This window comes from Apium graveolens, chromosome 4 (genome assembly GCF_009905375.1).
Source record: "Apium graveolens cultivar Ventura chromosome 4, ASM990537v1, whole genome shotgun sequence".
In the NCBI taxonomy this organism is placed as follows: Eukaryota; Viridiplantae; Streptophyta; class Magnoliopsida; order Apiales; family Apiaceae; genus Apium; species Apium graveolens.
In genome coordinates, this window is record NC_133650.1 from 234,566,066 (window position 1) to 234,592,386 (window position 26,321).

At 35.0% G+C, this 26,321-nt stretch overlaps 1 protein-coding gene across 4 annotated transcripts; it reads left to right on the forward strand.

Moving 5' to 3' along the window:
• Positions 1–12,069: 12,069 nt before the first annotated feature.
• Positions 12,070–25,025, forward strand: LOC141720696 (single-strand DNA endonuclease 1). 4 transcript variants are annotated; one of them, XM_074523265.1, is made up of 14 exons: positions 12,074–12,294; positions 12,403–12,560; positions 13,396–13,457; positions 18,056–18,183; positions 18,529–18,580; positions 18,704–18,776; positions 18,880–18,953; positions 19,661–19,720; positions 19,790–19,955; positions 20,342–20,441; positions 20,691–20,773; positions 21,841–21,941; positions 22,799–22,929; positions 24,297–25,025. In XM_074523265.1, the coding sequence occupies exons 1-14, from the start codon at positions 12,227–12,229 to the stop codon at positions 24,856–24,858; spliced, it is 1,818 nt and encodes a 605-aa protein (XP_074379366.1). In that variant the 5' UTR covers positions 12,074–12,226; the 3' UTR covers positions 24,859–25,025. The 4 variants fall into 4 exon arrangements, with proteins under 4 accessions (XP_074379364.1, XP_074379363.1, XP_074379366.1 ...); XM_074523263.1 differs by lacking the exons at positions 13,396–13,457; positions 18,056–18,183; positions 18,529–18,580; ... (7 more) ...; positions 22,799–22,929; positions 24,297–25,025 and adding exons at positions 13,945–15,876; positions 15,973–17,970 and having other exon boundaries at positions 12,070–12,294; XM_074523262.1 differs by lacking the exons at positions 13,396–13,457; positions 18,056–18,183; positions 18,529–18,580; ... (7 more) ...; positions 22,799–22,929; positions 24,297–25,025 and adding an exon at positions 13,945–17,970 and having other exon boundaries at positions 12,070–12,294.
• Positions 25,026–26,321: the final 1,296 nt, after the last annotated feature.

The window sequence follows — 26,321 nt, forward strand, 5'->3', positions numbered from 1 at the left end:
TCACTAGGACTTATCTTAATAGCTATTTTTCTCCCTTATTTATTAATTACGAAATTAATAAATAATCAGGGTTTTTGGGCCTTCATTGTTCCATCAAGCCTGATCTGGTCCATCAGGCCCGATCAACATGTTAACCTTTCTGGTCTGAATGTCATACATCTTCTTATTGGGCCTTGCAGCCCAAACTGTAATATTTAATTATGTAATCAGGATTTATTTATCCCTATCAATCAACCAATGCAACTTCATCAATGATGACATTTTCTTTTGAAATCAAGCCATATCCCATAGTGAATCCTTTGCTGTCATCTCCAAAGGTTATGCTAGGGGCAGCTCTCTCCTTAAACTCTGTGAGCAGGGTGAAATCTCTTGTCATGTGTCTTGAACAACCACTGTCCAAGTACCATAGATTCCTTCTTTTTCCCTGCACACAACAAAATCAATCAAGTTGATTTTGGTACCCAAGTTTCCTTGGGTCCAGCCTTGTTAGTCTTTTTCCTAGACTTCATTCCTCTTGCATCTTTTGACTTAGGTAACTTTGGGTCAACCTTGGTCTCAGATGTGGTTGGTTGAAGTGTAGGGTTAGTCACAGAATCTTTTAGCACATTTGATTGAATTTGATAAGGCATAGATTGTGCAAACATATTATTCCACATAGGCATATTGTATGACATTTGAGGCATACTAAATGCAGTAAAATAAGGATTATTAATATATGGCATGTTTGCAAAGTGTGCATGGGGATTCTGATGAGACATAACAGGCATAGCATGCAGAGGTGACATAGACATGTTAGGCATGGAAGGATTTGAAGGCATGGGAGCATTCTTGACAGATTTGCAGTTATCAGATAGATGATTAACACTTTTACAATGCACACAGCTTTTTCTAGGAGCATACCTATCAGGTGTGTAATTGTTATGTTTATTAATCCCTACCTTCCCATTTCTTTTAGATTTTCTTTTAGTTTCCTTTTTATCCTCAACCAACTTAAGCCTATTTTTCAGCTGATCTAAAGTCATGTGTTCTATATTCACCTTACTGACATCTTTGGATGTGCTAGCTCCTTCTTTGATAAAGTTCTTGAAAGTTGAACCATCCTTCTTATTGAGATTTTTATTTTTGAAATTACTTGCCTGTTTTAATTGATGAGCCTTCAACGGATGCTCTTTTTCTTCCTTCAACGGATAACTTTCATCATCCGTTGATTCCACATCCGTTGACAATCCATCAATTAATTCTAACTCCTTTTTGTTTTTCTTTCAGGCATCCTCACAGAATGATTCAATTCCCTGAACCTTGGCAATCTGAACACTAACATCCCTAGATGTTTTCCAGGCCCTGATTACCTCTTGCTCACTTTCTAACTGTTTAGAAAGAATTTCTACTTTCTTAACAGCTTTTTCTAGTTCACTCTCAACAGTCAAGCATTTAAGTTTAATCTTTTCAAGCTCAATTACCTGATCCTCTAACACAGCATTCATATCACTTAAAAACACATTATTCTCTTTGATCCTAGTGTTTTCTTTAGCTAGTGATTTAAGGGAAACACGCAAATGATATAATTCATTGGACATATCATTTATGGCTTCATTGCATTCATTTTTAGAAAGCTGAGAGAGATCAGTAGTAATTACCAGGTTGCTTGATGAACTATTTTCATTTTCATCAGAATTAGCCATCAGGGCTAGGTTGACATATTCCATATCATCATCTTCATTTACTCCATCTGATGCCCAATCATCTTGAGTGAGAAAAGCTCTTTCCTTTTGTTTGAGCAAATCAAAATACTTCTTTTTGTAATCAACTTGCTCAAATTTCTTCTTATCAGAGGTTGGCTTCCTACACTCACTTGCAAAGTGTCCACTAATGCCACAGTTATAACATTTGAACTTGGATTTGTCCATCATGTTTTTGTTTGGCTTAGTGAATTTTGTATTTTTCCTAAACTTCATCTTTGCAAACCTCCTGGACAGAAAAGCCAGATGTTCATCAACATCATCAGAGTCATCCTGACTCGAATTGTCTTCATCCTCAGCTACTTGCTTTTTACCCTTGCTTGATTCTGATTTGCTTGTGCCAATTTTGAGACTTGGCATTGTCTTCTCCTCATTCATGGCTTCAATTTTCTCACTGCCAGCTACAAGTGCAACTGTTCCTCCTTTTCTCTTTCCCTTTTCCAGCAGCTCATCCTGCTCCATTTCAAGTTCATAAGTCTTCAAAATTCCATATAATCTTTCAAGTGTGAAGTTCTTATAATCTTGAGAATTTCTTAGAGAGACAGTCATAGGCTTCTATTCCTTTGGTAGAGACCTCAGAAATTTTAAGTTAGAATCCTTGACTTGGTACACTCTACCATACAGCTTCAATCCATTTAACAGTTTCTGAAATCTGTTGAAGGTATCATTTAATGATTCTCCTTCTTCAAAGTGAAAATATTCATACTGTTGAATAAGAAGCTGCATCTTGTTCTCTCTAACCTGCTCAGTACCTTCACAGATGATTTGTACAGTATCCCAAACTTCATTTGCAGTTTGACTATTGATGACATTGTCAAACATATCTTGATCTAAGCCATTAAACAAGATGTTCATGGTTTTCTTGTCCTTGCGGATTTCTTCTATGTCTTCAATAGTCCATTCTGCTTTTGGCTTGGGAATGGACTGTCCAACAGCAACGGTTGCAGTAGCAGCTGTGGCCACTTTGTGAGGGATGTGAGGACCATTTTCAATACAGTTGATGTAGCTTTCATCTTGAGAAAGAAGATGTAAATGCATCTTCACTTTCCAGTGATGATAGTTATCTTTTTCCAGGACTGGAATCTTTATTCCAATATCCTTCCTAGAAGGAGGATTCTTCTGTGCACTCATGATGTTAGCAGAATAGATCTTTAAACTATTTGTATGTTAAGAGCTTTCTCTGATACCAATTGTTATTCCCAGTGGACTAACAATGAGATTTACAGAAGGGGGGTTGAATGTAAATCTCAAAACTTTTTCAAGTTTTGAGCAGTTTCTAAGGCTAAGTGTTTTAGTGAGCAAATGTGTGTGAATTGCTTGAAGCTAATGCAGACAGATATATATTCAAACACAAATGTAAAGAACACAGAGAACTTAAAAACTTTTCTGGTGGATTTGTTGTTCCACCGGAGATGTGTTATTTCAGAAAATCTGTGATTCAAAGAATTAAATCACAGCTGCTTCCTAGTACAAACTAGATGATTTTTTCTCTGGATTTTTCTAAACAGCTCTTGAAAATTCACATCTAATTACTAGCTGCTACTTGGTTTATATATCACCAAGTTTATAAGTGAAGACAAAACTATAAAATACAATTAAAAGGCTCTTCACATGTTTCTTCTTCATTTCTCTATCCAATGTAATTTAGGTTTAGTTGTTAATCTTTGAATACTCCCTTGTTTGCACCAGAATGGAAATGCTGCATTTTCTTGATTTCTCCTAGAGGCTGCCACATTCCAGTTTGTCTCTGTCAACCCATGTGCCTCTGTCAGCTTATGAATTGTCACTATCAACTTCTATTGAACTAAGCATCCGTTGAAGCTTTCATCCGTTGATGCCTTATCCGTTGAGGCTTTATCCGTTGAAGCTTTATCCGTTGATGCATTAGCAGTTGAAGTCTTTATCCGTTGAAGCACTTATCCGTTGATGGATATTATCCATTGAAGGTTTAGAGACATCCATTGAAGCTTTGTTTCTTATCCGTTGAAGGTCTTCAATATCAGTTGATACTTCTTCACTTATACAAAATTACAAGGCATGAAATATTTACAATTAGCCCTCCTATTTGCATATCCACTAGTAGTCAACATGACTGATAATTTCCTACAACATCTAAGAATTACAACTTGAATTTAGAGAATGAAATGTGCTACAATACTAAACTTATTGCTAAGTAAAGCTACTCCTTCAACGGATAGCCAAGATGGTCTTATCCGTTGAGGCTACAAACACTAGATTTCTACTTAAGTGTTTTGTTTAACTTATCATCAAACAAATACACATATTCCTAACATTTTTCTTCACACTCTGCTCACTTCCAGCTTCAACAATAGAGGTTTTCTGCACTAAGGTGGCATAATTTATCAGCTCTAGTACTGCCACTCGGTTCTGAATCCACTGTTTCAGACCAAGCTGAAACCTTCGCGTTTTCTTCTCTTCGGTATTCACGAACTCAGGCACAAATTGTGATAGCTCAGTAAACTTGGCCTCATACTCTGCCACAGTCATCTTATCTTGTTTCAACTCTAGAAACTTAATCTCCATTTGGGTTTCCATAAACCTAGGGAAATACTTTTCTAAGAACAGTCGGGTAAATCTATCCCATGGAATCACAACATCAGTCTCTAGGTTTCGTTTGGACTCCCACCAGTAATTAGCTTCTCCTTTCAGCATGTAAGAAGTGAAAATGGTCTTGTGTCGTTCCTCTACACCTAGTATCTCGAAGGACTTTTCTATCTCCTTGAGCCAGGCTCGTGCTTCTATGGGGCCGACAGATCCTAGAAATTCTGGGGGTTTGAGAGATTTGAAGGCCCTGAAGGCAGTGGCTGTAGTCTGTTGGGCAGCATGCGGCTGTGGTGGAATAGGCTGTTGGTTTAGATTTGCTCTTAACAGTTCCATAAACTCATTCATGGGGTTCCCTCCCTGAATGGTATCCTCAGCCTCTTCTTCTACATATTTTTCCTCATCATATTCATTATAGTCTAGGTCCTCTTCACTTTCTTCATTCACTACAAGGTCAGGTTCATTCTGTTGTTGGTTAACAGATTCTGCGGGCTGTGCCCTGGTTCCTCTTCTACGGGGTGACATTGTTCCGATAATGAAAATTTGTCAATATAGTTGCAAATATTTACAGTTGGATTAATTTATTCATATGTAAGCATGTCATCTATTATCTAGCATGTTTATATTAGGTGCAATAATATGGAAATTTATTTCTAAATAACTGCTAGATATATATATACCATAGGGACTCCTAATTATATCTTGGGGACAAAACAACTAACCGAGTCATACATGGTCTGATTATAATACATCATTACTTGTCCTGAATACTGAAATGCAAATACATAAGTCGTGTACCATGAAGGGCTATGGCTGGGGAAGCAGCTCTGAAGTCCCCTGGGTATCCTAGTCTGATAGCTCTCTCAGTTGTCAGTGCCTGGCATAACTCCATAATGCGGGAAGATGCCGCAGTGATCTCAGCGTTAAGCTGAGCCACCATCCAGTCGTGTACAACTACATGTATGGTCGTCGGGGGTGGTAGAGGTGAGTCTGGGTCGCTAGAGAATATGTCATAAGCCTCGTAGATCTGTGCATCCATCCCATCATCATCGTCCTCATCAGTATAGAGCAAAGGACTTTGCATCCCTGGGTGTGGTGTAGGAGAGCGAATATTCGGGAGAGGGTACATCTCTACATCCCTCCATCCTAAGTCATCTCCCTGGGGCATCTCAACGTCATCAGCTATGGGGACAGGAAGGTCAGTCTCCTCCTCCGGGGCATCCTCAGTAGGGTCATCGTCTGAGTCATCAATGGGTGGGTCCTCCGGCTCGGGAGTAGGGTCACACTCAGGAACCATAACATCATTAACAGGGTCAACCTCCCTCATAGGCTCCACTGGTACCTGACACAATAGGCAAGGTGTTACTAACTTAGAGTCGGAATTCCCTTGGGGTTAAAACTGTCAAGACTACCCGTGTAGACCGACGACGAACTCGACTTAAGCTCTAATTGATTATTTATTATTCTTACGTCTACGTATTTTATATCCTATCGTTTCCAAGATTTGATAACCTAAGGCTCTGATACCATTTCTGTGGTGCCCCAAAATCCGGGGTCAGGTATCTCGGAGGCCACGCCATCTAAACCACTATAAACCACATACCTCACATCATAATATATAAATACTCACACTTTACGACCCCACACTTATCACACACACACACTTATAAGTTATTTTCTTGGAAACGATCCATTCATTACTAGAGTACATTAAACCACAAAGTGATAATTATTACAACCCAAAAATAATTAAGTCTTACCAGGGAATAACCTTTAAGTAAGGCTAGTCCGTCAGCCAAATATATGTTTCTTATTTATTACCTTACACAAGTCATACTTATAAATAAGCCGAACTAAAAACAACTGAAAACCAATCCAGCTTATTCTGACTACCTGTGGTACAACACCAAACAACCTACGGAACAGCTGGCCATTTCCTACCCGTTTCCTGGCTGTGGTTCTCATGGTAGGCATCTTCACTGTTGTGTTGTGTCAATTTAAGAAAACAAGTGTGATCTATAATGCCCAGCATAATAATGTACAGTATGAAAATGACTGTAATGATAAACTCACGTAAAACATCTTATAAGATAATTACGTTTTATTCGAACATAGTTTTCCTTGGTGATACACACCTTCTTATGAAAATAATCCTTCAGTGGATTTTATTATCCTGCGAATACCTTAAAAGTAAACCCAACACCTAAGCTTGAGTTACGGTATTAAATCACAATTCCAATTGGAAGAATAGGACACTCGTTGGAGCCACCGCATACGATGATCAGTCGTACTACGATAATAGTAACCTTTTCTACTAGTAGAAGGACGACACCTTCGTATCCCGGTTATCACCCTTGCCGCATACGAGCTATGTGTCCTCATTTCAGGTATACACACACTTCGCAGGTCCTTAGGTACGTATAGTACCGTCTCCTACGGTACCAGTAGTCTATCCAATACACAAAGTACTTGGATCCTACCCCTCCTTTGTCCTTGGGAAATCCTATCATATCTCGAGAACTCGAACCACATTGAAGTTCCCCCAAGCATTTTGCTTGTTGATAGAAACAACTTGATTTATTAGTGTATATATATGTATGTATACGTACTTCCGAGTTTTACGGAGGAAGTACTAAGAATGTGAGTTGACCGTTGTCAACATATAATTAAATAAGGGGGAGTTTCTTTTGAAACTATATTCAAATATTTAAATAAGTCGAGATACTATTCTTCGACGATCTGAAATTATTCGAATTATTTTCTGAAAATCAGAAAGTGTTTTAAATCAGGTTCTATAATTTTTAAATCATAAATAAACCCTTTAATAAATAATAATTAATTAAATGATAATCGATAAATAATTAAACCTCGAAGGAGTTTACTTTTAAAAGAATAAAAATAATATTCCTCAACTAATTTATGTTTACGTAATATAATAATCTTTTACATTTAATCGAGTTTGAAATAAATATTCACCGGAGAAAACTTCCTCTGTAATAAGTAAATAGTTAATAAATATTTCTTAATCGAACGATAAAGTATAGTTGAGATAATACGATCTTTGGAAATCATTTTAATAAAAGTTCGAGGTATTTAATATTTCGTAAGTGGACGTTGAGTCCTTCAAATCGTACTACTATGGACTTTTAATTGTCCTAATAATATCACCGGAATGATTCCCGAATTTTCATCTTAAAATCATGACCGAATCTCGGTCTTATAATTATACGTTACGCTTAAAGCGGAATTAAATACTCTACGATATATACTTATCGTACAACATCGCTACATTATGCGAAAATTCAATTACTACGTATCATGGCAAACATGGTATTTATGCAATGATAATAAAACAATCCTTTCACAACACAACAGTAAATGGAGTTGGCTTCGTAAACTTTCCTGGGTATCTCGAGGTGGAGGATGCTCTAGGTTCCGCTCGAAAATCTATAATCATAAACACAAGTCGTTTCGTTAGGTCCCGTTCTAATTTATGACTACCCGCACGTATGCGCTAATTATTATGCACCCTCTCAACTTATATTACCCTTATTACTTCTTTAAGTCCTTATTCACGTTATGGTCGCTTCCTTTTTCTAAGTATCTTAAGTTCATTTTCATTTTCGCTGTCGGCTCCGCTTATGGATTCTACGGTTTCTAATCGCGCGATCTCGACTCCGATATTTTTATAAAATTGAAAATTGATTATTTTCACTTGAAATTTTTATGGAATTTATGAAACTCAATATACTACTCTCTGTAAAATTTTCATGATTTATGAACGTTTTTAAGACAATCCTTTATATTTTCAAAGTTCGTAATTCGTAGCAGTTTTTGTCACATAAATCACTTTTAGTAAAACGACCATAACTTTTGATCCGTAAATCGCAATAAAGCAATTCAAGTGCCTAAACGATCCTTAAAACATTGTCTATTATAATCAATTTTTTCAAGAAACTACAGTTTACATCCTCGGGACTTTCTGTAGAAACTTAAAATTATGATTTGTTCATTTTAGCGAGATTACGGTTATGATCGGAGTTTAGTTTATGCCTTAAATCTTTATACTACCACCAACAATCAACATATCATCATCAACACACTAACTCCTCTCAAGAACATCATGTTCTTGAGGCAACAACAATCAACCTTAAATCTACTTAGCTAAACATCAAGATTTCAGCAATACCACCACTAAAACTAGGTTTACAACTACATACTAAAAGGATCTGGAACTTAAATCTTAAATAAAGTTGGATCAAATATTATTACCTTTCTTGAGAGCTTGAGATTTGTTCTTGATGATGGTGAAGTCTTGGGAGTGCTTAGTATGGTTTTTGGAACCTAAAACAACCATCAAAATCAAGAAACCAAAGAAGAGTTACTATTCACACTATTCATTATCAACTTTCTTGATTTTATTTCACCCATCAAACCTTGATAAAAAGAGCTCAAAGATTTATCTTACCTTAGTTTGGTTGTTAGGAAGCTTGAGAATTAATGGAAGGATTTATCCATGGCTAAAGCTTGAAGATTTGAAATTGGTTTCTTTGTTTTATGGTGAAGGGCCGAATGGGGGGTTTTTAGGAGAGAAGAAGTGTTTTTATGCTTGCTTCCTTGGTTGCTTCTTGAAAATGAGGTTGTGATATCTTTTTATTGATTTGTTATTCTCTAATTTAGATCCTAAGATTTTATTCTTGTTGCAAATCTTGGGGACAAATCCAACTAGCTTCCGAGTTTACAAGCTAAGCCATTTGTTTAGCTCATTAGCTTACTATTTGATAGCCTTGGTTGATCATCCTACTCCTTAGCTCACTATTTGATAAAGTAACCATGGTTACTTTCTTAACATGGTTACTTAGTGCGTTACGTTTATTTAATCGTTTACGCGTTTGCTCGGTCGCTTAAACGTTTTCGTAATACTTCCTCGTAAATGGTTCGCGACGTAAAATCCTTTCGTATTTATTTCTTATGTTTTTAAATTATCATACTTGGATATAAATCCGTAAGGTTTTAAATTCATAATTATATTGTGATTCTCGTAATCCTCGATAATCGTAAATATGGTCGTTTTTCAAAGTTCGTTTTCTTCGAAAACTAATAGTGTTTACATACCACTCATTTGGTACGTATAATCATAATATCAACTCCGAAACTCATTTTCTCATGCACTACATAGTGTGGGCTAAAAAGTTTATCCCCGTTTGTCAGGGTTACTATTCATTAAATGTTTTACAAGGTCTCAAAAATTCGAGTTATTGCAGTGTTATACATTAATCTGAAAAAAAATGTCTCATAATGTGCTACTCCGTGACCGTGGATGATTGACCTTTACATGCTTTCAAGTTTTAAGATGATTTAAAAGCATGTTACGTATTCATATTTTTAAAAAAATGTCTAGTAATGTGCTACTCCGTGTAAAATAAAAATATTGGTACATGATGTTACATTTGGTGTACGGTATCTCTTCTAACACTTCACAAAAATTACCGAGCAATTCCAAAAAATTAGCTATTTAAGATCCTTAACTAAAATTTTAGGAATTTTCTATAAAATAGAGCTCCAGCAACATCCTAGTGTTTTCTTATTCTACCTTCATTTTAATAATAAAAATTCATTTCTCTATCCTTCTGTATTTCAAATACATAACTAGAGTTTAAATATAATAATAAAACTAGCTTTATTACCCGTGCAAGGCATAGGCTAGCTTTATTTATAAAAAAATATTATTATTTTTTGTGTACTTTTACGATATTTGCGTATTATTTCATAACATATTGTGTGGTTCATGTTAGAAGGACTACTGCAACGTCGAACATATTTAAATTTATATTATATCGCGAATGTAAAGTTTAGAGTGCACTCTTACCATTGAAAATACTTTAAATTTATATGCACTCTTATCATATTGAAATTTACATGCACTCTTACCATTAAATTTATATGCACTCTTACCATATTGAAATATATTTTTATATAAATATTTAATATTTTATTAATATTTTATATATTCATTAGAATCGAATTCGAGCATAACCTATCATATTTCGAGTTTTTGTCAATATTTAGTAAAATTAATCCAAGTTTTCGAGCCGAACTTGAGGCTACCGGACTATTTACGACCCGAGTTTCATGCTTGATTTAAGATTCGGTTGAAACCAAGCCCGTGCTTGAGCCCGGACATTTTTAATCGAGTTCAAGTCTAAATGTTTTCGACTCGGCTCGGCTTGATTATACCCTTAGTTGTTGTAAAGTTAGTATTTTGAAGTGAGTTAATTACCTAAGTCTCGATAATTATTAAACTATTATTAAATGGTAATATATTATCAATAAGTTAATATGGTAACATAATATCAACAAGTTATTTATTTAATTTGTATAAATTTTTATAAATAAAAAATAATTAAAATCATGTGGTTGTACATGGGTATAGAGTTATTGTAGTGAGCTAATTACTCAAGTTTTAGAATAATTTTATTATATATCAATATTAGATTATATAGGTTAAGCCATCCAAATCTAATCTCATGTTTTCCCTAAAAAATTTGAACCCATAGAACTTTTTACGACCTGAATTTCGAGTTTGAAATTTAAGGTTCGGTTGAACTCGAGTTTGTGCTCGAACCCGAATATTTTTAATCGAATTCGAGCTTGACAGTTTTCGACTCGACTCGGATTAATTATACCCTTATTTGTTACACGAATATAAAGTTAGTATTTCGATGTGATTTAATTATCCGAGTTTTGATAATTAATAAATTATTATTATATGGTAAGATATTATCAACAAGTTAATATGATAATATATTATCAACAAGAAATTATTTATTTAATGTATAAATTAAAAAAATTATAATCTCATTTTTGCACATGAGTATAAAATTATTATATTGTAATCAGCTAATTGCCCAAGTCTTAAAATAATTTTATTCTATATAAATATTGAATTATATAGGTTTAGTCACCCAAAATAAAGAAAGAAGTATGCAACTCAATACTTAATTTTATCAAAATATAATCAAAGGAGCTTCTACCTTAATTAGTTGAAGTCATGTATTTGTTATAAGTGTAATGTTAGCATATCGAAATGAGTTATTCAATCAAGTCTCAAATCATTATGTTTTATATAAATATTAAAATAAATATAAAATTTAATATAAGACAAGACACCTCGTGTAAATAATATAAAACAAGACACCTCGTGTAAATAAATAAGTTTTAACTCAATACTTAATGTTATAAAAATTTAACCAAATGTGTCTCTAGCTCAAATGGTCGATGTGTTTAATTGGCATAGGTTTGATTCTCATCAACAACAACTATTTTTGATATTTATTAAAATACATGGGCAAAAGAGTAATTTCGAATTAAATGTTTCCCCAAAAACACCTTGTGTAAATAAATAAGTTCTAACTCAATACTTAATGTTATAAAAATTTAACCAAATGTGTCTCTAGCTCACGTGGATGATTTGTTTAACTTGCATCTAGTTGTCATATGTTCGATTCGATTCCCATCAACCAAACTATTTTTGTTATTTATTAAAATATATGGGCAAAAGAGTAATTTCGAATAAAATGTATTCCCAAAATTGTAGTATTATAAAGATAATATATATTATTAAAATACACTTATAAAGAATGTTGTTAGAGTTGACATGTAATTAAACATATTCTAAAACATTAGAATTCATTTTTATAATGATTTTTTAAGGAACATCTTATAACTATATTGGAGTTGCTGTTAGGGGTGAATGTGGAAAACAGTATCATACAATTTGAAAATGGGCCATTTTGGGCCGTAGTCGATATTTTCCCTCTCACTCTATTTTTTAAAATAACTAAAGCATGATACATCCACAATACATACGACTGTAAGGTCTCGTGTATCTGCATCACTGTGTACACGAGGGATTTCACAGGAAGATGGGAGTGAAACATCTCTGGGACATCTTGGATTCTTGCAAGAAAACTCTCCCACTTGAACATCTCAGGTAATTCACTTAACCCCTTCTTTTCATTTCCATTTATTTGAAATAAAGATTTGATTTTGATTATGAAATTGAATTATAATTGAAATGGGGTTTATGAATTGTTAAAAGGGACAAAAGGGTGTGCATAGATCTATCTTGTTGGATTGTACAACTACAAAATGTGAACAAATCACATTGTTCTATCAAAGACAAGGTTTATCTTAGAGGTCTCTTTCACCGTCTTCGAGCTCTCCTTGCATTGAATTGTACCATCATCTTGGTTGCAGGTACTGCTACTAATAACCCCTTTTATCCATTTTTGTTATTATATTTTAAATATTTGCGATCTTTCATATTTAGGGTGCTTATGTTTCAAGATTGCGAATTTATGTACTTTTCGTAATTTTAGTAGGAAAGGTAATGCTTAGTTTTAATACTGTTGATAATCTAAATTACCACATTAAAGACACATTTTTTACTGGGCATGTCACCTGAAAGAGATGATACATATTTTGCGAATGTGGATTTTTAAGTGATAAAAAGGGATTGACCATTTGATTTGTTGTATGGAGGATATAATTATAATGAAATTGTTGAAAGAAGGTGTTTTTGCATATTACTAACTGCCGTACCCCTTGAAATAATGTTCACTAATTCATATGGATTGAATGTTGGAAATGGAGGGGAGAAATCCAATTAGTTACTAGTAATCTTCTTATACATAAATTGTAGGTATTTTCCTTTTCTTGATGAATTATGAAGTATGTGTTTCATTCATCTAATGAAGTTATCAAATGAAATTTACTTGCTATTGAACTATAGTGGTGTAGACACCTTATGAGATTGCATGTGGAATAGTGCATATACAGTAAAGAGAGTGTAACCCAAGAGGACAAGCTATGTTGAATCTTTATTTACTGTAAAATATGTCCTCACTATTTGATTGCCATGGAAGCCATTAAATTAATAGTCAGTTGTTTTCTATGAACCTTAAACTGGACCAGATTAACAGCCGACTCAATCACCAAAGTTGCTTGTATAACACCAGACACTAACAATTTAACACTGGCATTATAAATCACACATGGACTTCATTTCTTAATCATAATATTTAAACCGTAGATGGAGCTATTCCTGCCATCAAATTGTCAACTTACAGAAGGCGCTTGAATTTGGAAAATAAGGTACAAACTTCTTTAATGTCTAGTGCAATCTCGTCACATTCTTCTTTGCATCATCTTTGCCGCTCCTTAAGTTTCACAGTAATATTGTATTTGTTAATTGATATGACTCTTGAAGCTGAAAATCAGGAGTCAAAATCAATTATGCTATAATTAAGGACCATGAATATTCTGCTGATTGTTTGCTGTTTTTAATGTATTAGTTGAGCATAATTTTCTGCAATAATGCTGCTGTTATGCAGTATAAATAAGCCTATCTTTATCAATAAAATCATTCAAGCATTTCATGATCATGTTTTCTCTTATACACTAGTCTATAACTTTTTTAATATCCAACATTGTGGTATCAGAGCTTTAATCTCAAGGGACCTGTGAGATTAAAGACCAGCCCTCAAACACATACACACAAAAATAAACCTGATGGATTCTGAGCACTTTAACAGCATTACACCACCTACGTTTGATGGTGAAAACTATCATATTTGGGCAGCTAGAATGGAAGCATATCTGGAGGCAAATGATCTATGGGAACCGGTTGAAGAGGATTATGAACTTCCTGCTTTAGCTAATAATCCAACCATGGCTCAGATGAAGCATCATAAGGAAAGGAAGACAAAAAAATCAAAGGCAAGGGCTGTTTTGTTTTCTGCTGTCTCATCAGATATATTCACAAGGATTATGACAATGAAGACCTCATTTGAAATCTGGAATTTTCTCAAAAGCGAATACGAAGGAGATGAAAGAATTAAAGGAATGCAAGTGCTGAATCTGGTCAGAGAATTTGAGATGCAAAGAATGAGAGAATCAGAAACAATCAAGGTATATTCTGATAGACTTCTTGGAATTGCTAACAAAGTTAAACTCCTTGGTACTGATTTTCCAGACTCTAGAATTGTTCAAAAGATACTTGTCACACTTCCCGAGAAGTTTGAGGTTACGATTTCAGCATTGGAAAACTCTAAAGATCTATCAACCATTACGTTGGCTGAGTTGCTGAATGCATTAAAAGCACAAGAACAAAGGAGACTCATGAGGCAAGAAGGAACTGTGGAAGGTGCTTATCAAGCCAAATCATTCAGCAAAGATGGTGGTAAAAACAGAAACTGGCAGAATAAGAACAAACCTGGTGGTTTTGCAAGCATTGAAAGCAATCAAAATAACAACGCTCAAGTTTTTCCACCTTGCTCTTACTGCAAAAAAACTAATCATCCTCCAAACAGATGTTGGTGGAGACCAGATGTAAAATGCCACAAATGCGGTCAGCTGGGACACATGGAAAAGATTTGTAAGTCACAGCAAGTGGAAGCTAAGACTGCTGAAAATCAATATCAGGATGAAGAGCAGTTGTTTGTAGCATCATGTTTTTCTGCTCATAATTCCACAAAAAGATGGCTTATAGATAGTGGTTGTACAAACCACATGACATATGATCGGGAACTCTTTAAAGATCTTAACGAGGCTATTGTTTCTAAGGTCAGAGTTGGGAATGGAGCATATATTGCAGTAAAAGGCAAAGGAACTGTTGAAATTCAATGTAATACAGGTTTGAAATTAATTTCTGATGTCTTGTATGTTCCTGATATTGATCAAAACCTCTTAAGTGTTTCTCAGTTGACAGAAAAAGGTTACAAGGTGTTATTTGATGACAATCAATGCGTTATTAAAGATGCAAAAGGTGTAGATATATTCAAAGCTCAAATGAAAGGGAAAACTTTCGCCTTGGATTTGACAAAACTAGAACAGACTGATGTACATGAAGAGGAGGCTTTTGTACACAAAGAGGATAACACAATGTTATGGCACAAAAGATTGGGGCACTTTCATCATGCAGCTATACTCTTTATGGAAAAGAACAATATGGCGAGAGGATTGCCTGCACTAGGAGAGGAACCACCTAAATGTGTTGCATGTCAGTATGGAAAGCAAAGTAGACTTCCTTTTCAGCAAAATAGTGCTTGGAGGGCCACAGAGAAGCTGCAATTGATACACACAGATGTGGCAGGACCAATGAGTACACCATCATTAAATGGTAGTAAGTACTATATTGCATTTATAGATGATTACTCGAGAATGTGTTGGATTTATTTCATGAAACAAAAATCTGAAGTTGCCGATATCTTTGCTACTTTCAAAGCTTGGGTTGAGACTCAAACTAGCAGCAAAATTATAATGATTAGATCCGATAATGGTACTGAATATACCTCTGAAAAATTTAACAAGTTTTGTAGAGATGCAGGCATTGAGCATCAGTTGACAGCACCTTACACTCCTCAACAGAACGGAGTCGTGGAAAGAAAAAATCGGACAATTATGGAGATGGCAAGGTGTTTACTTCACGACAAAGGATTGCCAAAGAAATTTTGGGCTGAGGCTGCGAATACAGCGGTTTTTTTACTAAACAGACTGCCAACAAAAGCTTTGAGTAAGATGACTCCGTTTGAAGTATGGTATAAATTCAAACCCAAGTTGCTTAATTTGAAAACATTTGGTTGCTTATGTTTCTCTCATATTCCTCAAGTTAAAAGAGACAAATTGGACAAGAAATCAGATGTTGGAATATTTGTGGGTTACACCTCAAATGCCTACAGGATCTACCAACCACAAAGCAACAAAATTGTCACCAGCAGAGATGTTTATTTTCTTGAGTCAGAAAGCTGGAAGTGGGAAAATGAAAAGCAGGTTGAGATTCAAGAAGAAAACGAAAATGTGGATGATGAACCTGTTAAAGGTACCAGGCTACTTTCAGAAATTTATCAAAAATGCAATGTTGCCTTGATGGAACCTGCAGGGTACGAAGCAGCTGCAACTGATCAGAAGTGGATAGATGCAATGAAGGAGGAGCTGAAAATGATTGAAAAAAATCAGACATGGGAATTGGTGGATAGGCCTAAACACAAGAAAGCTATAGGCGTCAAGTGGGTTTATAGAACCAAGTTCAATCCTGATGGTTCTATAAACAAGTACAAGGCAAGACTTGTTGTTAAGGGGTATGCTCAGATTTATGGGGTGGATTTTTCAGAAACATTTGCTCCGGTTGCGAGGATGGAAACTATAAGAATGTTGTTAGCTCTCGCTGCACAAAAGGGTTGGACAGTACACCAAATGGACGTCAAATCAGCGTTTTTGAATGGTGTGTTAGAGGAAGAAATTTTCGTCGAGCAACCAGAAGGGTTTGTTTGTAAAGGACAAGAGGACAAGGTATATCGACTGATAAAAGCTTTATACGGCTGTAGACAAGCACCAAGGACATGGTACAGCAGAATTGACACTCATTTGTTAAGCTTGGGCTTTGTTAAGAGTCTAAGTGAAGCCACACTTTATGTCAAGAAATCAGATTTTGAAATTCTTGTTGTATCGTTATACGTTGATGATTTACTTGTAACAGGCAGCAATTTGAAGCAGATTGACAACTTTAAAGAAGAAATGAAGGCTGCGTTCGAGATGACAGATCTCGGAAAAATGACTTTTTTTCTTGGCATGGAAGTGCAGCAAAATACTAATGAGATTTTCATATGTCAAAAGAAATACGCCAAGGAAATTCTCAAAAAGTTTAACATGGATGAATGCAAGCCTACTACAACCCCAATGAATAACAAAGAAAAGTTTTATGAAAAAGATGGTGCTCCTAAAACTGATGAAGGACTTTACAGAAGTTTAATTGGATGCTTGATGTATCTGACGATAACTAGACCAGATATTATGAATGCTGTAAGTATCCTCTCAAGATATATGCATTGTGCTAGTGAAATTCATTTTCAAGCAGGAAAAAGAATTTTACGATATGTTAAAGGTACAATTGATTATGGAGTAAAGTTTAGCAAAGTTGAGAATTTTAGACTCCATGGTTATGCTGATAGCGACTTAGCTGGATGTGAAGATGATATGAAAAGCACATTAGGTTATTGTTTTAGCTTTGGTTCTGGAATGTTCTCTTGGAGTTCAAAAAAGCAAGAAATAACTGCTCAATCCACAGCTGAAGCAGAGTTTATAGCCGCTGTTGCTGCTGCAAATCAGGCCTTATGGTTAAGGAAACTCATGATGGACTTACACATGAATCAACAAGAAGGCACAATTATATTTGTGGACAACCAATCTGCAATTTCAATTGCTGATAAGCCAGTATTTCATGACAAGACAAAACATTTCAAAATTAAGTTTTATTTCTTAAGAGAAGTCCAGAGTGAAGGGGAAGTGCAACTGATTCACTGCAGTTCAGAAAATCAGACTGCTGACATTCTCACAAAGGCTCTTTCAAAAAGTAGATATGAATTCTTGAGGCATAAGCTTGGTGTTTGCAGCTCCAGAGTCAAGGAGGAGTGTTAATTGATATGACTCTTGAAGCTGAAAATCAGGAGTCAAAATCAATTATGCTATAATTAAGGACCATGAATATTCTGCTGATTGTTTGCTGTTTTTAATGTATTAGTTGAGCATAATTTTCTGCAATAATGCTGCTGTTATGCAGTATAAATAAGCCTATCTTTATCAATAAAATCATTCAAGCATTTCATGATCATGTTTTCTCTTATACACTAGTCTATAACTTTTTTAATATCCAACAGTATTGCATTACCTCTAGATATTCTTTTTGGTCAATGCAGGTTTCTCAAGATGAAACAGATTCAGATAAAGCTTCTTCACTTCAAAGGAATATGGGATCAGGATTCTCTGGTATGATAAAAGAGGCTAATATCCTTGGCATGGCGCTTGGGATTCCTTGTATTATTAGGTAATCTAGTTATATACTTGACTTGACCAAAGTTACTAATTAATAACAAGTGGGGTGAGCCTGTACTGTCAAAATTTGGAATTAAGGATTGCAAGCAGGGTTACAGTTACAGATGCACTCCTGTTTGCCCCTCACTCTGCTAATAAGGAAATTGTTTTGAAATAGTAGTTTGTCCATTTTTTTATGTTAAACACAACATTACTATTATCTCTTTATAAGTATAACTTCTCAAAAATCTCTTTAAGAGTATACATATCATATGACTACTGTCCATGAGTCCCAACATCTTTGATTTTGGTACTACATTTCTAAAATATCTTCTGTCATCTGATCCTAACTGCCCAGTCTCGAGGAAGCTGAAGCTCAGTGTGCACTGCTAAACTCAGAATCATTATGTGTAAGTGAAACCCTCTCTTCTATAGTTTTTAAATTAAATTCATATACCTTGCGTGTGTAATGGAAATATGTATTACCCATTATATCACATTTGTTTTATTCTTATTATGCCTGTTATTATCAGGATGGATGTTTCACTTCAGATTCTGATATATTTTTGTTCGGGGCAAGAACGGTGTATAGAGATATATGTCTTGGTATTTTCTTTCCCCTTTTTTCTTCAAACATTCTCTTTAGCTGTTATTCTTTCTTATTTGTTTTATATTATATATTTTTTTTAAATAAGGGCTGATGATATAGGTGAAGGTGGTTATGTTGTCTGTTATGAGATGAATGACATTGAGACAAAGCTCGGGTTTGGAAGGAACTCCTTGGTAATATACTTCTTTATTTTAAAAAAGACCAGAATAGGAACCTATTTCAGATTTCTCAAAACATCCTCTTTTATGTGAGACACTAGCCCCTGATTTTCCTCAGTTGACATTGTATCAGAATTTTATGTGATAGCAAGAACACGATCCTGCATGTCCTATTTACTTAACCTGTCATGGTTTATTTCTCAATCTGCATTGCAGTGATTTAGCATAAAAAAACTGTATTGCAGTGAAAATTATTTCACCAAATGGCTCCTAGAGTTTAAATTTTGGCTCCCCGGCATATGAAACATGTTCATTTTGCCTGGAGAATACATTCATGGGAACTTGTATGTGTGTTTGTGTATCAAAGTATTCGACACTAGGGGTTTGTAACAGACCGGGGCAAAGACTTATGATCTTTAGCATGAAACCTTGCATACTGAACCTAACATAAATAGTGTATCCTGTGCTCTCGCTCGTCGAGCAAGGTCTGTTCACGCACCTTGTATAGTATATCTTTATTTAGAGATGTCATGTTCTGTTATTATGCCACCACAAAAAACTTTAGCATGGTAGTTTGGTGAAATCTCCTGCACAATATCTATGTACTGCCTATCAGTACATTTTAACAAAATTAAAAAATATTGTAGTCATTGGCGGAATGGGATGTTTTTATCAGTAGTATCTATTTAGATATTTGGTAACAGGCTATTTATATCCTTCAGATTACTCTGGCACTTCTTCTTGGAAGTGATTATACACCTGGAGTCCATAAGCTTGGTCAGGTAAGATCGAACCGTCATTGCCTGTTTTGACAGCTACAGAAGTTCTAACATATATTCCATCTGGTACAGGAAGCAGCATGCCAGATTGTTAAGTCAATTGGTGAATGTAATGTTCTTCAGCGAGTTGCATCAGAAGGATTATCTTTTGCAAATAAGCCAAAGGGTTCAAAGAAACAAAATCATGCCCTTCGACACATTAACAAAGAAAATTGTTCTCACATAATCAACAAAAATGGTACAGCATTCAAAAATTTGCTTCATTGATTGAATTACCCTGTACACTGATGTCATGCTTGGGGATGAATGTATCCAGAACATAGGTAGTTTTTGTGTTGGAGGGTGAGGGGGGGGGGATAAAAATGTAACATAAAATTGAATGCAACGTAAATCTTTTATGTTACTCTATCATAAAACTTGTACTCTGATGTTAAAATCTTCGATTTAGTTTATATGTCAAACTACGATAAATTCAAATATAGATAACTTGAAAAAAATTAAGTTCTCTGGTATATGTGCCGGTAAATAATTATAGACTGTCAGATCAGAGCTAGTTTTTCAAATTTGTAAAAGTTTTGGTTTTATTGTAAAAGCATTACTTATAGTTGGTGATTGTTAATGTAGGACCTGTACATCAACTGCAAAACAAGAACCCATACTTAACAGTGATCGAGGCATATCTGAGGCCAAAATGCCACTCAGCAGACTCTTCGGTTGTGCAAAGGTGATCTCTCCACCTTCCTTGTTTATCTCTTCAGCATTTCGCTTTTGGTAGTTTACATTTTCTTCAGTGTAAGGGGAGGGGGTGAGGATTGGAACATATGGCGTTGTCTTTGGGGATGAACCTTGCCACTAAGCATCTTTCATTTTAAATGTCTCACTCTTTTTTACACTGTCCTGGTACTAGTAGCACGTGAACTGAACATGAAAATAGAACAGGAGGGAAGAATTCATGTTTTTATATACCTTTCAGGGCTCTTGGCGTCCTTTCGTTTGACCGCCTCAAACTTCAGAATATATGTGCTCGATATTTCGACTGGCCTCCAGAGAAAACTGGTAATTTCTTTGGGTGCAAAAATCATTGTTCACTTCTACTATTTGATTTTTATATAAAACTTGATGTAAAACAAAGGTCAACCGTAAGATTATTAGTAGCCACCCCCGAAGTAATATTTTTTTAAAATTTCTTTATGAACTTAATTACAAAGTAAAATGAAGAAGAACTTGGATCAAATTTCTAGTAAAACAAAAGGAAAAGTATGACCATCTTGCATTTGAATATATTTATTTCCATCATCTTAGCTTAATTTGTTTTTAATCAATTGATATTCATAGGTTGAGCTTCATCCCGGCTTTTCTTAATTGACTCATTCACACTGTTGAAGGATTTTTGTTTTTTTGTAAATCTTGTGGACTTTATTTGATATGCACAATGAAGCATTAGAAGTTCTTGAGGCCTTTTCTATTTCCTTAATCACTGGTAAATAATGACGCGTCTACATTGCTTTTGATGCCATATTGATACGGTGAATACCTACGTTTTTATAATTAATGGTTTTATGTATACACTCATCCTGTTGCTCAAAAATTGATATAATTACCCTAAAACGATATCAATTGATATAGTGAAGAGTTTGTCAACTGTTTCATGGATTCAGTGAATCTCTAATTTTTGTATTCTTTATATATGTTTTCTCATCTTTTCATTCCATAATTAAATGACCAGCCATATATATTTTAATCTTGGCAATCTATTTGCAATAGTCTCTACTCACGTCTGCATTTATTGAGTGAGTCAAACAACAAAACGAATAATGTATTTATTGAGTCAAACAACAGAACGAATAATGTAGCGCTTTTGGTTGTCGGCTTTACTTTCCATTTCCGAAGTTTACCATCTGTCTACAAATGCATGTACCATGTACTCTGAAATCAGACTCGAACACAGGGAGAGAACTATGAATTCTTCATCCATCACACAAGCTGAAGTGACATATTTCTTCTTTTTGCCATAAAAATAATATGATTCTTCTGTTATCTTTTTACGATGGCATTCTTGGGTCATTTTTTGAGACTACTTGGACATACACCACTTGTAAGTTAACTTTTGATATAATGATTAGATGAGTATATCCTTCCGAAGATTGCTGAGAGGAAGTTGCGGCAGTTTGCCAAGTTGCGTTCTACTTCATCTGCACTTGGAGTTCGGCTTCCACTGGACAAGGTATTGCAGTACAAGTCAGAGCAGAACTTTAAATTTATATTTAATATAATTATTACAACTGTGTTTAAGTGATGATTAATTTTTAAAAATTACATGACTTGTCACTTAGAAGTCAAGGGACTTCTTGTACGTGCCTAATAATTTTGAAGGCCTACTTTTATTTTCTTGTATTATCTTTTCGCCCTATGGTTTAAGATATCTATAGTTTGCAAATCCCTTTTGATTGATTACTGAAATTGATTATGAACCAAACCAATTCTTAATTTGGGAGAGTAGTATATTGTAATAAATTTTTTGTTCCGCGGAGCAGTATATTAATCCCACGAAGGTTAAGGGTCATGACGATTGACGGAGACTGAGACGTAAGTTCCTAAAGATCAAAGCTCACAGAAATGGTTGATTAGTTATGATCATTTGCAGAAATTTTGGATTGGTTGTTACTTGTTAATGCCTCCACTGAGGCCAAGCCCTTAACTTCTTGTTACCAAGAGAAGAGAAGTATCTACTAGGCTACAAGAATAGGGATGTTAAAAGCATATTAAATTTTTGTTTGTGTATCCACTAGGCTACAAGACTAGGGATATTAAAAGTATATAAAGTTTGTCTTTGTGTTCTTCCATCTTAAGAAATCATTTGGAAACCTGCTATGCTGTCCATTTTTGTTGTGCTGTCCATTTTTGTTGATCTTAATGATATTGTATAAAACTTAGTTGGGCAATATCCTTTGCAGATTCGAATTTAGCTTCTATCTGTAACAACGGGTCAAATCCCTGCTTCGAAAAAAAAAGAGAAACCAAAATCTTGTTTTGTGTTTGTTTATTCCTTTCTACAGTCTGACCACTATATTATGACAACAGATGCCAGTCAGGTGTCCTTTGTTAGATATAATCAAGCACAGGAAGGTCCTGGGAAGAGATAGTTTTGAGGTCTCCTGGGAACACATCGATGGACTTCAAACCTCTGTGGTACCTGCTGATCTCATTGAGTGGTAATTTCTGTTTTAACTTTGGTTGAAGTGGTTTTTTGTTGTTATTCCTTGAGAGCTTTGTTTTTCAAAATGTCAGTGACATCAAATATAATTTTGACTAGTTGGCTTGCAGAATGATTCATATAAGCACTATACACTGAAAAACGTACAAATCTTATTGTTTAGTAATAAATTTGTCTAAAATTAAAGGTTAGAGAAATATTTATAAATGCTCATGTTTCGACCTGGGGATACCAACCTATCTCTACTCCAAAAAACTTGTGTAGTTCATTTGATAAATTCTGTATGCAATCATAACTGTTGCAGGCCTATTCACTGATCTTTATAGGGTGATCTTGTCTATACATGGTAAACCCCTATTGCATGTGTTTGTTCAATTTATGACCACTGTTATTGATTTTTTGGCCCTTTGGTGCAAGTAGGACTAAGAGCATCTCCCTCTATAAACAAACTCTTAAATTAAAATATAAAGAGTATGTAAAGAAATAGAACTCCAACAATGCTCCTCATAAAGAAATAGAACTCCAACAATGCTCCTCATAAAGAAATAGAACTCCAACAATGCTCCTAGTGGCTCTTACATCCTTAGGAGCCTCTTCTCTCTCCTCTATTTTAAGAGCCACTACATGGCTCTTAACTTATATTTTATTAATAAAACATCTACTTGCACATATTTTCATTCAATTTTTTGTTATAGAGAAATTTCAAATATGAATATTATATAGCTTAGGAGCCAAGATAAAGAGTATTGTTGGAGTTTGACACGAAAATCTATGCATTAACTTGTTAAGAGCATCTCCAACAGGCCCCTAGCTCACTCTTTAAAAATAATATAAATTATTGACTCTTAGTGATTTAATGTGTTCTCATCTCCAACCGTACTCTTTAAATTGATTCCTTAATCTATTTTTTATTATTAGAAACATCTTGAATTCACAAGAAAACAAAAATAAATGGAAAGAGAAAGATAGTATTGTTAAAATATATAATAAAATAATAGTTAAGAGTGAAATTTGGCTCTTAAAATGGAGGAGAGAGATGAGACTCTTAAAGTTAAGGGTGGGTTTAAAGAGCCTGTTGGAGCAACGTTTTAATTCTCCCTCCTCAATTTTTGAGTTAAGAACTTGAATAGAGAGTGTGTTGGAGATACTCTAAGATCTAAGAGTCAATTTTTTTATTCTCCCTCCTCAATTTTTGAGTTGAGAACTTGAATAGAGAGTGTGTTGGAGATACTCTAAGATCTAAGAGTCAATTTTTTTATAATATATTTGAAGAGTGACTTAAGAGTTCTAGTACTTTAAACATGCTTCTGTTGCAATCAATGAAAACGGCTTGCAGTGACTGAGGTACGTTCTCTTTCATTGCAGTGCTTGTCCTGAGAAAATTGTAGAGTTCGAGGAAAAAAGAGCGCTAGCAAAGAAACAAAATACTCGTAAACCAAGAGTGAAGAGATCCGAGAAGGGAGCTCCTATCAGGGAAATTGAGAAAAAGCTACAAGACCTGTTGCTGGACATTGAAAATGAACATATCGCAACCCAAAAGGCTGTTTTGTATAGACAATCAGTAACAGACAAGACAAGTGACTTAACCGAAGTAGGACACACAAATCAAGGCCTACCACTTGGTACAAAATCCAAAAGCGATCTAGAAAGAGTTGACGCAGTTTATAAGTCAAGTGCTTTGGCTTTGCAGCAAGCAGAGGTAGTTGATCTATTGAGCCCTTCACCACCAATGCGTGTCCGTAATGTCCCAAAATGCCAAGAAGATAATGTTCCACATATCCCTAATGTAGAAAAATGTCAAGAAGCTAAGGTCCCATGTGCCGAATTCATTGATTTGAGTGATACAGAGAATGAAGCATCACCAGCACACGCAATAAAGGCACGGGAACTGAGAGCATTTTTAAATAGCATCAAGGGGCAACTCTAGTTAAATCATTTGAGTGATTTGGATGTTTGTTTTGTGTTTCGCAGTTCCTGTATAATGATTTGAGTGATAATGCTTATCGTATTTGGAGGATGAGCAACGCTCACCTGGAGTTCATTGATGTAATCATGAACTATTCGAGAAAGTGATGAAATATATTTATTTTTCGGCAAAAAATGTGAAACTTGTGTATATTCTATTTTATTTTGAGAGAAAAATAAAATAATGTCTTACTCCAGATTTTTTTAAAAAATTTCATATATAAGTGCTGCATCAAACATTTATAAAACTTACATTTGCATACCCATTCATTTGCATTACGGCTAAGCTTGCAGCAAAGGGAGTATCAAAACTTACAAAGCCATAGCCTTTGCTATAGCCGGTTCTCATATCCAAATTGTGAAAAAAGCTCCCGCAAATGACTATCGTCTATGGTTTGGGGAAGAAATCCAACAAAAAGATTGGAGCCTAAGCCTTCCTGAGGAATGATTGGAGCCTTTTTTTGAGAAATTTTGTGACCGCCACAATAACAGACATAATATAATCAATTCAAAGTATAAATACGACCATTTTTACCAAGATTTTTTCCAGATTTAAGTATGATTTAGGCTACACAACTATCACAACTCAATTTACCTTATACAATCTTAATACACCAACTCAATAGACCACATCTGGTTTGAACACAACTATCTCAGAAGAGCCCAACGCGCAAGGAACTGGAGCTCTACCCCGACTACCACGGTAGAATCTCCTAGGCATATACATATATACAAAACATTCTGCAAAGGCGAGTAATCAATTTCTCAGCAGTACCACTATATGAATAACAAGTAAAGCAATTTATGATAAAACAGTTATAGGAACAGAGATTATAGCTCGTTTGCAAAACATGGTAAACCTTCATAAACTGGATATTCAAAACTAGCATGCTCTGAAAAACACCAATATCAGTCGTGTGCTGTGTATAAATACCAGATTTAAATCTTAGCATGCTATTTCATTTTCAAATCATCTGTCTCAAACAAGTTAATTTGTTAAACAATTTCAAAACTGAATCAATCAAATCTATTGGACGTTCAACGGGTGAAGATAGCTGATCGGTCCATCCTCACCGGACAACGACTAACGGCCATCCAGAATAAAGAATGTGTTCCGGAACTTGGGAAAAGACTAGCTAGGTCTTTCCCCACGCTGCACTAATCGGTTAAACAGAGCGCCCAACCGAATTAGCCACTTACGCCTACTTAATTTCAATAGATCAACTGAATTCCTCTTTTACCTCTTTCCAAATTTCACGACATAGGTGGATCAAAACCTTCCACGACATAGGTGGATCAAAACACTCTCTTTATCCAGTTTCTAAAATCACTATCACCTATCTCTTTTTAAAATCATTCTGTCACAGCACACTATTCAAAATTTCTTTTCATTTTAATCACGTTTAGAGATAGGTGCTTTCAGAA

Coding starts and splice junctions, on each gene's coding strand:
- LOC141720696 (XM_074523262.1), top strand. CDS start 12,227: ATGGGAGTGAAACATCTCTGGGACATCTTGGATTCTTGCAAGAAAACT. Junction 12,295..12,402: donor CTCCCACTTGAACATCTCAG/GTAATTCACTTA, acceptor AATTGTTAAAAG/GGACAAAAGGGTGTGCATAG. Junction 12,561..13,944: donor TACCATCATCTTGGTTGCAG/GTACTGCTACTA, acceptor ATATTTGGGCAG/CTAGAATGGAAGCATATCTG.